The sequence below is a fragment of the Scomber japonicus genome, chromosome 19, assembly GCF_027409825.1.
Source record: "Scomber japonicus isolate fScoJap1 chromosome 19, fScoJap1.pri, whole genome shotgun sequence".
NCBI lineage: Eukaryota > Metazoa > Chordata > Actinopteri > Scombriformes > Scombridae > Scomber > Scomber japonicus.
Genome location: NC_070596.1, coordinates 24,667,180 through 24,683,738, shown reverse-complemented (window position 1 = coordinate 24,683,738; position 16,559 = coordinate 24,667,180). Strand labels below are relative to the sequence as shown.

Here is a 16,559-nt window from a genome sequence, read left to right as displayed (position 1 = left end):
TTGATGCTCACTTTTTCTACTTTTCAAGGTGATAAATCGTATGGTTACCAAGGTCAATGGGGGCTCCGCTGCTATAAATATAAACTGGTGCAGCTGGTGATCTCACAGCAGGCTGTTAGTAATGGCTCACCTCTATTACAGGAGGTGTCCGCCTCTGCTCAGGTGGCAGCCAGAGCAGCAAGGTGTCATGGGTAAATCTTTCTACAGTACATGATAATATATGTCAAACTGAACCAAAAATCAATCAGTCCACAAAGTCTGCGATTTAAAAGCTGTGTCTCATCTGTCATATCAATCACAACATATACTTTCTATTACAGAGAGTGTAACATACAGAACAATAAGGTATCATTGGGTAGTGGTGCTAAATTCCTGGTGCCAGCCCTGGTATCAAATGCTGCTCATGCATTGGCCATAAATCATAACATTCATCGATTCTGTGCCTAAATATTCAAGTTTCACTTTTAATTTGATTCAAAAAACAAACTATACAGCAGGAGCCACAATATTCATGTTAATTCAGGCCGGGAGAACTCAAGTAAATCATTCAATCTACAATAATGTAATTTCCTTACATGATTAGTGTTGTAGTATATTTACCTTTGAACAGTATTTTATATTATATAGTTGTATACATTTCACATATCTTGACCGATATCTTAAAAATAATCAACTTGTCCGTACAAAAATAATAATTTCAGAAGCTAAATGTTTAACTTTGTCTCCTCTGTCCTGTGTTAGCTGTTAAGTTAAAATATAGTTGTTTTTATTTTTATTTTGCTGTGCTGACATTATGGAGCTAAGATTTTTTAAGAGGATGGATGCCGTGTGTAACAGCTGACCTTTTGGATGTGTAGAAGCACCCAGAACATTAATTACCATTAGATCCTGACCGATACTGTTGCTGAGTTTGGAGATTTACATAATCAATGAAGTTACGCTGCTGTGCCTTGTGCATGAATGGGCACAACATCTCTCTCTTTACGGGGAGACACAGACGCAGGGAGATATTAGATTTGATTTTCGTGAGGGAGCACACAATGCATTGTATATTTGTTCATCCTGCAGCTTTGGACAGAGGGGTTCACGGACCCACGATCCTCCTGCTGGTTAAAAACAGCAATGCATTTGTTCTTTGCAAATGGAAATGATGCACAGGTTTATTTGCATACACAGCAAGGAAGTGAGATCCATCACAAGTAGTTACTCGAGGCGTATTTGGAGACACTTTATAATGCCAGGTGTGAACAGATGTACTTAGAGCGGTCCACTTGTGATTGGATCATCCTAGAAGCGTCTTAATGCCAGCTGTAAACAGGCTTTGAGATGCAATCGGATGGAAAACATCCCTTCTCTAAACAGTATGCTGTATGTCTACGTAACACAGATATGGGTACTTACAAACTGCCTCTTCTAGGAAGACTCAACTCCTTCTGTAAATGAAAAGAGAAGAGAGAAGAGTTATAAGCACATACATTCACAACTTAATACCAGTCACAGGTATGTAGCATTGAAAGTTATTCATGCAAAGCTGGTAAATTATCTTCGTCAGTATACCAGATGATGTTTATTTCTCATGAATGAAAGAAAGCTAACATCACAGTCCATAAAAAACAGCAATCATCAAAATTAGAAGACCAAAATTAAGAAAGTGGACATTAAATCTGCATTAATTGATTCTTTTGGCCACTTGTTTTCAGTGGAAACATGTTGTGACCACACCACTAACATAATCTGTTACAGTGAACATGACAGCAAACAGTTGCTTATTTCCACATCCCACAGTTGCAGAGCATCATTATAATTCATGTGTCGTGTTCATGTGTCGTGTTTCTGTCCACCTGGTGAATGTAAGTCCAATATTCACTCTCTCTTTGCTCTGTTGCTCTCTATCAGCTCCTGAGGGAAATATCTGGCTCTTTAGCAGCTAAATGTTCCTTTATGTTCGCCAGCTAGCTGCCAACTGTGTCTGTTTGCTGTTTAGTACTGAGCAGGTTGTGTCCAGTGAGATTTTAAGAGCATTTCCTCTGAAAACAACTGCCTGCTGCAGCCAAAAGCAACACTATGAGATTGATGAGAGTGAACCAAAACAGTGAAGTTGCAGCCGGACAGCTAAACAACGAGCTGGAACTCAATATAAAGCTCTATAAAGCCAAGGAGAGCTGCAGAGTCTCTGATCATTCTCTGTAGGTTCATCACTATGAGCAACACCTCTGTTATTTGACACATTATTATGACAAAAGACATTGATCATAGTCGCTTTAAGAGAGACACTGAACCTGTGATTCTGCTGCAGTGGTTTGGTTTTACAGCTTCACAAACAGACACCATATGGAAGAATATCACAGAGCAGGTGAAAGCTGTTATTTCCCACCCCAGAGACGAGTTTAAAAGTGTTTACTTAAAGTCACATAACACCTGAACCAAGTGAACAAGAGTGTGAGCATTTTACCATCAACAGCATCTGACACCACCAAATCACAATACTGAAAACACTGGGAATATGTTTCTCTGCTTGCACTTTACACTCTGATCAGTTAGGACAATTAGTTTCTGCTACGATCTCTTTAAAATACTGCTTTCCTTAAACAGCCTATTCAAAGTTCAGCTCAATCAATTAATGTTTACTTTATAGTGTGGCCTGGTGGCTTAGAGGTTTACGATTATGATCATGAATCTCAACATTCCTGGCTTGAGTCCAACAAGAGACCTCTGTTGCAATCTCTCTCTCCCCTCATTTCCTGTCACCACTCTTCTGGTGACTCTCTAATAAAGCCATAAAATGCTCCCCTCCCCAAAGAAATCTAATAAATTTAAGTGTGAAGGTTTATTCTTTAAAAAAAAATGACTCTACACCTGCTCTAAATCAAGTGTAAATTAAGAGTCTGTGATGATTCTCAGTCATTCAGATCATTTTTAACCAAGGAGGGTTGAAATGAGGGCAACAGGACTTTGGCTGTAGATCCTTGAAGACGTTTTACCCTCTCATCCAAGAGGCTTTTTCAGCTCTAACTGACTGGCAAGGAGTCCCAGGTATTTAACCTACTTGGGGGTCATTATCAAGATCATTGATACCGCTCGGTTCGTTAAGTGTCCTGGCTGTTGTAACGTCTGTTGAAGTCACCTGAGGCCAAGTGTAAATGACAGGTGGAGTTGCCGCATGAGGCCAAGTGTGAATGGTTAAGTCTCCGGGGAAGGGATGAAAGGACAGCAGCGGAGGTAGGGGATAAGTGGTGCTTGCTAAGGCAGCACATATGAAAAATTGGAATCGATACAGAGAAGATAAGTGGTGTCTTAGACCTCCTTCTCTGTTGACAGATGGTGGCTCTACTTTGACTTAAATAGGTTCCTTCGCTGTTCTTTCAAACCATCTGCCTTCCCTATGCAAAATACGTACATTGTTGTCCTGGAAAGAGTGTCCCTTATCTTTCAGGCCTCAGGTCAAGACTGCCGAGTCCTGACCTGAGGAGTCGGCTCTGCTGTGTTGAGCCATGTGTTTGTTTAATGGTTGTTTAAAGTCTGTGCATTCATCACTGCTTATAAATTAAGTTTACATGTGAGAACTAACTGTAGACACTAAAATCAGATCCATTCTCCGGTCAACTCTGAGGCCATGTGAAGCGCTATTGATACTTATCTACATATATTGTGATATTTGCTATAACTAAAATGATGTGAAATACAATTATTTACACCTGCTGACCAGTTATAGTACAGTCCACACTGTGAATGACATCAAAAGTGTGAATCTTAGCGTAGCATAAAGTGCCCCTGACAGCACTGTCAGCTGAATTGCTTATCACACCCCAAATTATCTATACTGACAGTATATCTGTCAGATAACAGCCAACATACAGTATAGATACAGACAGGAAATACAGAGACGGAGCAACAAAGATCTCCGACTAGAATCAAAGCGATTCTGCTGGGCGGCTTTTCCACTAATGATTAAAATCCTCAGCATTTAGTGGGTAGCCTTGGTTTGTTTACCGTCTTTTAATTTCTTTGATTAAACCCACTACTGTACTTCTGTTGCTGAGGCCAACAGTAGCCAGCAGAGTTATACAGAGGTCAGGGTTTACTGTGTATACTGAAACAAGCACAAACAATACTCTCATTGATTTCTTGAGGGATTACACATTCTCACAGGGTCGTTATTTGAAGGATAATACTGCTGGTAAACATGTGCAATATTGCAAAGTCCTTGCAACCATTAAATACCTTGTGAATCACTATGTTAACACAATATATGAAGACTACAATCAAAAAAACTATTCATTAACACATTCCCCAGTCTATTAACTGTTCAATCATCTTCTACACAAACATAACATAAATGTATATGTTTCAGCTTCTCAAATTTGTATATTCACAAGTTGTCTTTGTCTTCTGTGATATTAAACTCATCATTTTTGCAACAGTGACTGTGTTTGACCAATCAGCAATGGTCTGCCTTCTTGACCCACAGACTCTGCTCTGTGAGTAGTGTTTTCTATGCAGGGACTTTTTTCCCACATCTGAAACTATCCTACAGGACCTTAAGGGATTTTAGTCGTCTGGGAAAGTTCCTTCAGTAATTACCACAGCCTGAGGCTGGAGCCACATCAAAAGTACCTTACAGTGCAATGTTTTCTTTTTGTCCCCAAACACACCCTTCATTCACCGTGGTTCTGGATTTAGAGAACACCTGGACATTTGTTTTTCAACTCCTTCAAAAAAAATGTATGACATATTTCAGTAAAAACACTCCAAAGAACATATTTCTTTGAAAGCTGCGGCAGTAGGAGTGAATTGAATAAAACCCAACCTTCCACAAATGATGTTGCTGTTGCAGCATCTGTTGATGTGTCAGCGCCACATGAACAGCCAAGCGATCCAAGGACCAACAGCAGCCACAGTGACAGACAAGCACACTGTGTTCAGATCACTGTATTCCCTTCAGTGTTATCAGTACACTTTATTGAACTACAGTAGTTTCTTGTGAAGAAGCAGGTTGATTTACCCTGCCAGTATTTCCCTGTGCTCTTTTATATTAGCAGTGTAAAACACATACAAAGCTGTCCGGCTCCGATTATTCAAAATCCCTCCCTTCTGATTTGTCCATTTGCTGTAAAAGGATAAAATATCCAGGCTTTTGATCTGTTTTGTTTTGTGGCTACAAATCCTACTGATGTGATAATTGAACAATTCATTGTTTAATAAGAACCTGATAAGGGTGAGGTCCTTTGTCTGAAACGGTGTAGGACATTGAGTTGATGTGTATTGGTTGCTCCAGTCAGCAATAAAAGTGCTAAGCCCCACTCTCCCTTAGCTATCAATTAGGGCTTAATGTCTAGCTTCCCCTGCTGCCTACAGAAGACCAAGGGCAGAGAGTTTCCTTGGGAGACATGACCGCAGCTCACACAACACTAATTACCAGCAGGGAATGACTTACACTGATAGCATATCCACCAATCACAGCACATCAAATCACAGTATGATGTCTACTGTAATAATGCAAAGACAAATCAAGAGCAAAAACACGATAATAGTAAAAATATCAATTTAATGAAAAACGTGTATTCATGAGAAATCAATTCATGCCTCAGGAAAATATTTATATAAAGTGTAATAAAGCTTGTGCAGAGAAGGCAGCCTATTACTGACAGCAAGCATCCCACACTGCATATTCAAAGTGCACTGCGTGACATGGTTTTAATGAACGGAGTGGTGAGACACATCCAAACTCGAGCTCTCCCTCAAGGATGTTTGGTTTTGTGTTTGTCACAAAATTAGGTGTCCTCTGTGTCCTTTGGGAAACAAAATGAATCCACTTATACCAGCAAAACAACAACCACACAGAGGTCTCTCTTTCAAAAGTTTATGCAAAAACACGACATCAGAAACTCACAGATATTCAAAAGTTACCAAAAAAGGTAAAAAGAATTGAAATACAGAGATGATTAATCCAGTTAGAAAACATTATAGCCCACGACCAAACGTTCTGCTGTGATCCTCAAACTCAACATACGTCAATATATTAACACTCTGCAATTAGCTCACTACATAAGGAGTGTTAATGACCAGAAGACACGCTGTAATCCGATCACTTAAACCACTTGCCGTACAGGTACACTGGTAACAGGATAATATGTCATTAGTTAAGGACATGGTGGTTGTTTTGACACTAAATGACTTCATCCTCCGAATACCAACAGTTGGAATAGTTCTTGAAACATTATGTTTTCTTAGCCAAACAAATCTGGTGCTCATCTTGCAACAGATTGACGTTATAACTGTGCGTGTGGCTCTTTGACCTTGTAGTGGAAGTGACAGTAAAGCAGTAAAGAAAGTAAAGAAATCTGAACACGAGTGATCAGCTGGACACCTTGGAGACGCATGATAGACACAAGTGTGAAAAAAGCTGTCGACTTGTGTTTGGATCACAGAAACTAATTTTAAAAGCAAGTGTTAACATCCTCATAGACATTTGTATTGTGGTGGGGGGTCTACCATTCCCATGTGGGATTCAAATTGCCTACCTATGCACAAGGGATTCACAGGAAATGAAGCGTCATCTAATCTAGCCTTACAGTTTGTAATGTTATGTCACTGAGACCAGCCCTAATGGAAACCATACATTTCCTACTGCTGCTAGTTCACATTAAAATAATTCAACTGGGAAAACAAAGGCTGGCTTTTATTATGAAGAAGTCAAATGAAAAACACAATGTATTTATCACCACAGACTGTATGAGCTGTTGCTGTTTTCGGTAGTGGACCATTCATGCTCCGTTTGACTGGAGAAATCTGAAACTCTAACATTCAAGATCTGAATTAGTGAAGTGTATTCATATTTCAAATTCAGCATAATGTGTATCATACATACAAGTATTTCCATTAAAGGTTATAACTTCATATTAGGTTAAAGAGCTGTCAATTAGGTAATATAAGCTGAAAGGAATTACATAAGAGCTGTTCATCCTTGAAATAGTCTTGACCAATAACGAAAGAAAACCTTGAGCACTTGAGCATGTGTTTATCCAGGAATCTCTTCAGAGCTTTGATAGAGAACAATTCTGACACGATGAACCTGAGATAGTTTATTGTTCCACCGGGCAAAATGTCAGTGAATGACTTCAAGCAACAACTTTTAATCTCCGAGACATCACATCAAAGCTGTGGTGGTGCTCTCCTTAAAAAGCCTATGTGTAATGCTTCATTAATAATTCCCCTTGATTTATTTTGGATTTTCCTACTTCTCGAGATCAAACGTGTACTTGGCTTTTACTGTGGTGTACTGGCAGGAAAATCCCTATTCTCATATTTAGCCGTAATGTTATCAAATCAACACCTTGAGTAACATCAAAGTGGTTAAATCAGCCAAATCCTTCCTGCTGCATCTAGATACTAGTTCAAATTTGCCTCTAATTTTTAAGAGTGATAACTTTGGATCAACTTTAGCACCTTGTATAGTCAGACGCTACACTGATTCGATATTGGCAACCTTCATTGGGGTCACTCAGCAAATCGCACTTATGAGCAATACGTACTTTTGATGGGGAGAAAGATTGTAGATTAAACAAATGGAGACAAAAAAGAGGTAAATGTCAGTGTTTTGTCTCTATAATCTGTTGCTATAAGGAGACCCTTAATAACTTCTCATGGACCATTAAACATTTTTTAATGACTAGCCTGAAGCCTGGTTGGGATATACAGTACATGCGAGATGCACTTTTCCTTATTCATGAACACAAAAAGGCAAATTAAAAAGGCAAAAGACAGACATGATAACCTAAAATGATGAACTTACTACACAGGTAAAAGTATACAACTATATATCACACAAAACTAGACTAGATCAGCGTCTTTTTTTCCATAAAGTACTTGAAAGACGATGCATTATGCACATTGGAAGTCTATATTTATTCTAGGGCTCTACTGCAATGTCCTTGCATGACTTACAGTCCAAAAAACTCCTTAATTATCTGATACTGGCTTTTTAATGGAGCCCCTCAGTTCAGCCTCTGTCTGAAACAAGCTGTTTTAGCTCCTGTCTCTTTAAATTACATAATAAGAACATAAAGCTAAATTATCACATATTCACGCATAATGTATTTAACTATATATTTAACACAATTCATCCATCTGTTTCTATCTTCATCGTCCTCTTATCGCCTATCATAAATCTCTTCTGGCTCAGATGCCACTTTCCTGATGTTCTGTTTTCAGTTTCCCTTTCTTTTTTTTTTATCTAAGTGCATATGCTGTGTGCCACATGTTAAGGTCTAATAAAGAAAGAAATGATGACAGAATGACATTAAAAGATAAATGACGTCCATATTCAAGGAACTTCTAGGAACATATTGACTGTTGCCGGAACATTAAGCGTCCATTTAATACTTAGAGCATTATAAGCAATTTTATTGTTAGTAATAGTATGCTGTGTTACTTTAAATTGTATTCAACATCCTCTACTTAAAAGGCATGCGTGTGCCCTTGCTCTTCACTATTGCTTTGGGAAAACGTGTGGAGGTTATTAAGAAAGCTTGTGGAAACGCTCTCAGAAGATGCTCTTAACTTTTAAAGATCAATAATTACCACGAAGCCAGGCCTAAAGTCTGTTGCCATTACCTGTGCGTATGGGACTGTTCATTTATACATTCATTGGGTGAATGCTGTTCATTGGCTTTATGCTTTAAATGAAGAAAGAAGCCAAATGGTCTTCAGAATGACCGTGAGACTTACAAAAGGTAATTTAAGACTTCACTTGAAATTCAATCTGACCTCAAGTGCATCTGGAGAATAGGAGAGGTCAAATAGATGAATAAAACCAGTTATCTGCTCCCAACACATGTAGTACAGGAAGTAGACAGAGTACACATTAAAGCATGGACTGAATATCATGCATACACTGACCTCCACTCACCTAAAGTGGGAGACAAACAGCCTGGATATTCATAAATAGTCAATAACCTTGATGATATGGAAATGCAGTTTCTATAGAGTAAGCATATGATTCATATTAACCATGACAAGTACCACCAGTAAATCCAAACCTACTGTCTGAAGTAATATTTTCCACCATTATGCCCAGCACCATCTGAAACATATTGATTCCAGCTCCAGCAGAGGGAGATTCGACAGCACACGGTTAGAAAGCTTTCCTGATTAAATCTGTTGGCATCCTCACACTTCTCCTTGTAGCAGGATGTTAGGTGTCATAAATGCTTAATCCACTGACTCACCAAGTGTTGTAACAGGGAAATAAATCATTTCATCACTGGCACTGTGCAAAATACACTTTTAAATGTAATAATCCCTCTTTTTTAAAAAAATAAAGAACTCCTTTTAATGTCATGACAATTAAAATATTTTTTAAAGCAAACATATTCACACTTGGACAATTCTTGCCTGACATTTTTAACTTTATATGGCTCCATATCAATTTGAAGAAGAAGAAGAATGTTATAACACGGAAGCTATGAATTGCAAGTTTTCCTCAGTGTATTATAGTGGAGGAGCCCGCCTGAAATGAAGAGTGCCTCCAGTAATGTCAGGAGAAATTATTACACTTTTATGAAATACATTAGCTTCAGGGAAAGCAAGCAGAGGCATTAACTCACACTGAACATGCCATGCATTTAATGAATGAGCTGACTGTTCACACCATCATGTATGATTACGAGATGAGATCCGTCAGTCTTATTTAGCTTAGCAGAATCACATCATACATTAGCTAGCACGTCATTTTCACGATTGGTAAAAATCAAGACGGACTGTAGCAGGCTCTTCATTTAAAGTCGGCCCTGATTGTCACAAATGTCACCGCTGGTAGATTATATCACCTGTAGCTAATTCAAGTTAACTCCCTAAAGGCTAACAGCAACTGCTGTCTGGTCAAATGGCTCTGTGCAGTTGGTGTTTGTGAGGTCATGATGCAAACCAATGCAAATCATGTTGGTATTTTGGAAACATAGTGTGTAGACAGTCAGTAGGCTGTCACACCTATTATGTACAATGTAATGAAAGCAGCAAGTTGTGAAAATTAATTAGGAGCAGCCTTTTATCTGCCGCGTAACGCAACACACAGCAGAAAATGTGCAGAGATATTAGTGCTGACCATTACCATGACGATAGTTCACACATCACATCCTGGTTTTTAATAATTAGTCAGTAAACTCAGCATAGTCTGACGCAGGCTGGAAACTCTGCAGCTCCGGTGGCTTCCGGTCTCAACTTTTCAAAATAAAACCTTTGTTATTGAGCGCTATCTCATTATCATTAAAAATCGTTTCCCCCCGATTTTATTAGTTTTGAGATCGTTTGGACCCTAAATCGCAATCACGATCAAATATTGATTAATTGAGCAGCCTTAGCCTATAGTACATTTTTTAGTCTGCAGCATTTAAAAGATTTCATCATTAACTAACTAACTGACATGGCTCTTACTCAACTTTATAAAGCTCTATTCTTGCCAAATGTGTTTAATAATGCTGAATATGACACTATAAATGACTGCTTGGTGCTATATTACTGTATTTACACATCTCATTTCTGTTGCACATCATCTCGTTGTTTGTTGAGGCTGCGTTTGTCAGAATGAATACTGATATTGTTACAACATGTTAGTCACAAGCATTTGCATCTAACTGATGTCTTCGCTGGCTGTTAAATGTGGACCGGTGCCTGGTGATGTTTCGCAGGAGCAAATGCAAATGACAGAAGTGATGTACAAACTAGAACAACAGAGGGGACGAACAGCTGGAGATGACAGAGGACTGGCAAACGGAAACGACAGACGACGTCGGTCCAGTTTTAAACAGCGGGTGCTGTGAGGACATCAGAAGGATGCAAACTCAGAGTGATAGTCACTAATGAAGTGTAGTCTTTAACAACTGGTGATAAAAAATGAACATAAAAGAGCACAGAGCAACTTTATTTTACCCTCTATCCTTCAGTTGGGTGTCTCTGTTGTACCTACCTAGAAAAACTAAAAACTGAAGTATAATTTATTAGTTGCATTGATCTATTAGTAGAAAGATGATTTATTTCAGTCATTTACCAGGAAGAAAATGCTCTGTGGTAGATTAGAGTATTCCTCCTGATGCCGAGATGTGAGAATAAAATATATGGAAACTACCGCCAATCACATGACCAGAACAAGTAGAGCCAACAAGAGGTTTTTGTCTGTCAGCAGGAGTATATAAACTATTTTGGTCACATTGACATCTCTTCTATAGTAGGGCTGTTTGATATATATATGGTGTTACAATAGAAAAACATTTATCGTTTCATTTTATACTCTATCGTTTATTTTGTGCTGCAAGTTTCACTGTTCACGGCAGTATTTCTAGTCATTTGGAGTCTGTCCATCTTTTGCTCGGATTACATTAATAAATTTCTCTTCTTGGCTTTTTACTCGAAGCTTTTATTGCATTTACAGTAACATAAGGAGCGCAGTTCTCATCAACTCCAGCACTTCACCTGATTCACTGTCTCTCCTCTGCTCCGCTTTGAGCAGCACACACAGACACACGGAGGGCTAAGAGCAGAGGAGAGAAACTAGCACTGTAGACTGTAATTGACAGCAACGCACAATACAATATTTATGTTATTTACCTCATTTATGTGCACTAATTTCATTACAGCTCAGTGTGAGGTTTTCTGCTGCACAGACCAGGAAATATTTATTCATTGAATTTACAGAAAATGTGCTGTATTGTGACAAAAAATGACCTATGACATGATATGAGATATATTTTCATGTTGCAGAAATGTATTGTGTAGCTGTTATTACTGCAAAACATCAAATTTAAACTTCTCAGCAATGTTTTTTGGCAACTGTTGTCCGAATACCCTGAAAAACACAAAGTCCTTTATTTTGGCTCCTGCAGGCATCTGACATTTACACTCTTTCCAATTTGATTTACCGGTGATGACAAATGTTATCCCTTGTCATTATCAATCCTCAAGGAGAACTTCATCTTTACATCTGACCTCATTCACTGCAACAATAAAGGACTGCTGGTCACAGCAACAATAAAGGACTACTGGAGCTGAGAGAAACTCAACCTCTTGCAGAAGGACACTTCAGCAGAGAGCCTACTCGCCTCTTCTAGCTAAAGAAAGGTTGTATTATTCACTTGTCCCTCCCAGATGAGAGCTTTCAGTTGGTGCTTCAGTAAAGCAGCAGTCATTGCTGCCAAATTAGCACCAAAAAAACAATATTTTGATGATTCTCTCACAGGACTATTATTTCTTACTTTCTGTTACATGAATATAAACATGATTCATGGGTCAGGCCAAATAAAGTGCTTGAAACTGTGCAACTAGATGGTTTTTCTGGTGCTACACCATCATGTTTTGTCAGCCAGGCTGTATCTCACCAGCTGGCTCACAACACTTCACACAAACAGCTCTTTGGAGACACAGAGTGTCACTGCACTTGTCTGGATAGCTACCTTTTATTATGAGGCAGTGTCTCAGATGTCAGAAGTACAGTAAAGCTCAAAATGCAATGCAGCAGCTTGTGACAGGCTGCTCCTAATTAAGATGAAGGAGATGTATAACTGCTATAGGGACCATTAAAATCTATACAAATCCAACAAATTCTATATAATGAGGGAACATGGTGGCTATGTGCCATCAAAACCAGACTGCAAATGCAGAGAGACGATGTGTGGTGTATGAAAGTGCTTATAACATCTGAAAAACAAGTATCTTAAGACACTTCCATATCATTACACACATCAATATAGATACTAAGGATCTGAGTTGTCTTCAAAAACACCAACAAGCATATTTAAATGATTGAACACTGACGTAACATTGAGGTGAACCACACACATGCAAAGAATAAGATATACAACTAAGTGACTGGCAATATGTCTGAAAGAAGTCTATTGACATTTTGCAAAATTAAAACTGCAAGCTTCCTCTTGTAGGCATGAAATTAATTGCTTTTATAGGTAAAGCAATTACAGTAGTGCATCACACCACCCTGCTAATGCTCCACTCATTCGTTTTTAGCAGAAATACATGTACATACACACACATAATACTCTTTTCTATTTTTATCCTTATATATTTGTTAATATGATCAACTTACTTAGATGGCTAATGAGCTGATAAATGTGATTTTAATGTTACTATTAATTAATTATGTTATTTATAATCAAGCATATTGATTTGTATCTGATCGAAGCTGTTGGAGAGACCAATTGTAGGAGTTCACTCTGAGCTACAAGGTGCAGTTTATTGCCTCTAATGAAATGTGTGTGATAAGTGGTCGCTCTAACCCTGCCATTTGTATATATAAGATGCTTATTTCCATTTGTCAGCATATACCTGAAGAAGGTCTTTGCCAGAAATGTTTTATATATCAAAGTATCTGTATTAAGCAAGTGAAGAACATGTGTGGGTGTTTTACATGGCAGAAATACAAATTCAGAAAGGTCATTGAACACAACACTTCACATACAGATAACCTTACCTCATTGTATTCAGCCTGAGTCATTACCTTTCATTATTTGTCTGCTAGACGAGCAAACAGAAGATACAGACAACAATGATTTAGAGGACTCATTAATGGGTCTGATACCGGGAAACAATAATTCTCCCGCGTATTGTTTGTTAGTCTGCGGTTGTTTTCGACTAGTCTAAAAATAAATGCTGCACGCTGTCACGTTCATTAGGCATCAAAATGCACTTGAAAGCTTTCTCTTCTTGTTCTTCATGATTAAAGATCAAGTCAAAAATCTGACATTGTTTTCAAATTCTTTAAACGTCATTGACTGCCACACTTAAAGTTTTTTTCCCCAGTAGCACATATCAATTACCAAATGCTACAGTGTGAATTCTCCTCAGTATGTTTGTCTGCTTTTCTGCGCTGATTCTCATTCATCAAGCATACAGAAAAAGATTCAGGATGTTGTTGAAATGTGTGTTTTTTTTTGTAAAGCAGTAAGGTGTCACCAACATTGGAATTTGAATACCAAACTTGCTTCTGGTGTAATTTTGGCATTTTAGATGAGAGCCAGAAATAGCACTCTGTGAATAGGAAGTTGCACCACAAACTGTACAACATGTAAATGACTGAGAATAAAGTTGTTACATAACTGTCAGGACCTCCTCCTGCCCAAATTAAATTACCTTTTTTTTGTTTATCATGATAACAAAAACAGCAAAGAACCATCAGACTAATGTAATGTCAAAATCCGTCAACATTTCCCTTGAGGCCAACCCACCCACGCCCTGTGTAAAGTAGTCCACTTCTAACCCTCCACTCAACATAAACAATGTCAGACTCGAATGATGTCATCCCTTTTCCTGGCCTCAGAATGAATGGGAAATTGTGGAGCTGAAACAGCTACATTCATTTGCCTGACAAACTTAACTTCCGTGTTTCCTTTTGAATGTGAAAGCTGGAGCGCTATACGGCAGCCTGACCACAGGAGCGGCCGTTATGTTTGGTTTAGGGCACATAAAGAAGTCTGTTACAATGTCTTGTGTGGAAAAGAAAGAGCAAGGAGAGGAGAGGAGGTATTGGTGTCCAACAAAAGGAACAGAGAGATTAGGGCAACTGTGCACAAAATTACTCTTTTGGAAGCTTTTGATAAAATGTAATTACAAAAAAGGCATTTCTTTCTGGAGAGAAACCCATTAAGAACATCAAAAAAATTTCAAAAGGAGAATTTCTGCTAATTTTCATAAAGATTCATAATCACAGAGGAACACATTGACACTGTATTTGTGAGCAAGAAAGTCAAATGTTTGTTCAACAGCTATTTAACAATTTTGAAAAACCAGGGAAAATAATTTCTCAAACATAAATTTGGTAATCATGAAATGAATGTGAGCACCTAGATGCAGTTTCATTGGTTTAACTCATCAGCAAAAAGCAGCCTAATTAAAACAAATGACACATAAAATGGATCACACGAGCTTTGTTATTCAAAACACATGCAGCAGTTTGAGCTGAATAGTAAAAAGATTTCCTTTCCAACATGTTTATCAGTCACTGAGTAAAGTGGCCAAATTTGTAGCAAGCGAAATTATGAATCAAGTCCAATTTACGCTCACTGTAACACCTACTGCAGAGTTTGTCGGCTCGAATGGAGGAAATGATTAATGGCTGAAAGGTCTTGAATTAAAAATGACATGAGGTGTAGAATACATCCAATTTCATGTTTCAAAACACTCCCTTCCCACTTCAATTTATACATCTCATGTTATCACAGAGTGGTGGAAGTAATCATTTAAATAAGTACATCATTTGTTTCGACCGTTGTCTTGAACTCAGCTTACACTTCAATCTGGTTTTGATGGAAACACACTGGGCGCTCCATTATCATAAAAAGTCAATAAAGTATAAGAAAGCCTTTCACACAACGTAATCAATTCAGCTTCATGAATACACAGCTTTCATTCCCTCTTCCAGCTCGTAGCACTAATGAAAGGTGACAAAAAAATATTCAAGCCTGTTTAAAAGTAGCACTGTTCACATGCAAATTCATAACCACCTTAACTATCATTTCCATAACAGCACAGAGAGGCAAAGTAGTGAATATGAAAACATTTCCAGTCAACTGTTTGGTTTGTAGATATCCGAATCGTTCCCTTTAGTATTCACTGAAACCTGTCTACACACTTCTGCACACACGCTTACTCTGTGCTGCCAAGTGTTAACACAAAAATGTCTCAAAGTCCTAACTGTGTTCTGCTAAGGAGAGCAACCGATGCAGGAGCAAACCACGCATACATACAGTACAAAGTCACCCTGCAGCTCAAACACACACACAGATACAGCTGCACAACGCAGGCACGGCTTCATTTGCTTGCCTACCTGTAACCCTCGTCTCCTCAGAATGCTGGACTCGTCCATGGTACAGAGCCCGACTTATCATGCCTCCTCACCGGTGCACTGCCATGCTGCACTGCCTAGCTCCAGCCTCCTGCTCCCTCCCTCCCTCCCTCCCTCAGGCTAAATCTGATCTTAGCAGCTGCTAAACACTTCCATCAGAACTTATCTGATTGGAGGGGGGCAGTCAGCTGACACCTCCTCTTGTTCCTCTCTCCTCTGTAACTTCAGGAGTGAAGGAGAGATGGAGCGAGAGAGGGAGAGAGGGAGAGAGAGAGAGAGAGGGGAAGAGAGAGGGGGAGAGAGAGAGGGAGCGAAAGGGAGGGAGAACCAGGGAGAGGGGAGAAGATAGGCAGTTCTAATTTAGCGTAGCAACGGGTGGGGTGATGGAGGGAAGGGGGGTGGTGGTGTGTGTGTGTGCCGGGAACAAGTGGGAGCCCCAAGACTCATTTCTCTGAGCGGCCACGCTTTTTGGGCACCCTAGGTGACCATGAAAATGAGAGGATATCCTTCCCAGCATTGTTCTGCCTCAACCTCAACAATGCATCTGGCATCCTGTCTGCTGCAGCAAGCAGCCTAACCGATGTCACCGGTCTTATTGCAGTCAATGAGTCGCATGAAGACTACAAAGTGTGTACCTGAAGGTTAGACTGGTGAGAGGAGACTCCAGAGAAGTGTGGAGGGAAAGGAAAATATATATATATAATAGCCACTCTAG

The 16,559-nt window shown here is 39.0% G+C and overlaps 1 protein-coding gene across 4 annotated transcripts in view; it reads right to left on the bottom strand.

The window, feature by feature from the left end:
- Positions 1-16,559, bottom strand: part of mast4 (microtubule associated serine/threonine kinase family member 4) — a 102,813-nt gene that overhangs the window by 52,204 nt on the left and 34,050 nt on the right. For all 4 annotated transcript variants that reach the window (XM_053340705.1, XM_053340706.1, XM_053340707.1 and 1 more), the window contains exon 4: positions 1,402-1,433. In XM_053340705.1, the coding sequence (XP_053196680.1) occupies positions 1,402-1,433 (32 nt within the window). The remainder of the gene's footprint in view (positions 1-1,401; positions 1,434-16,559) is intronic.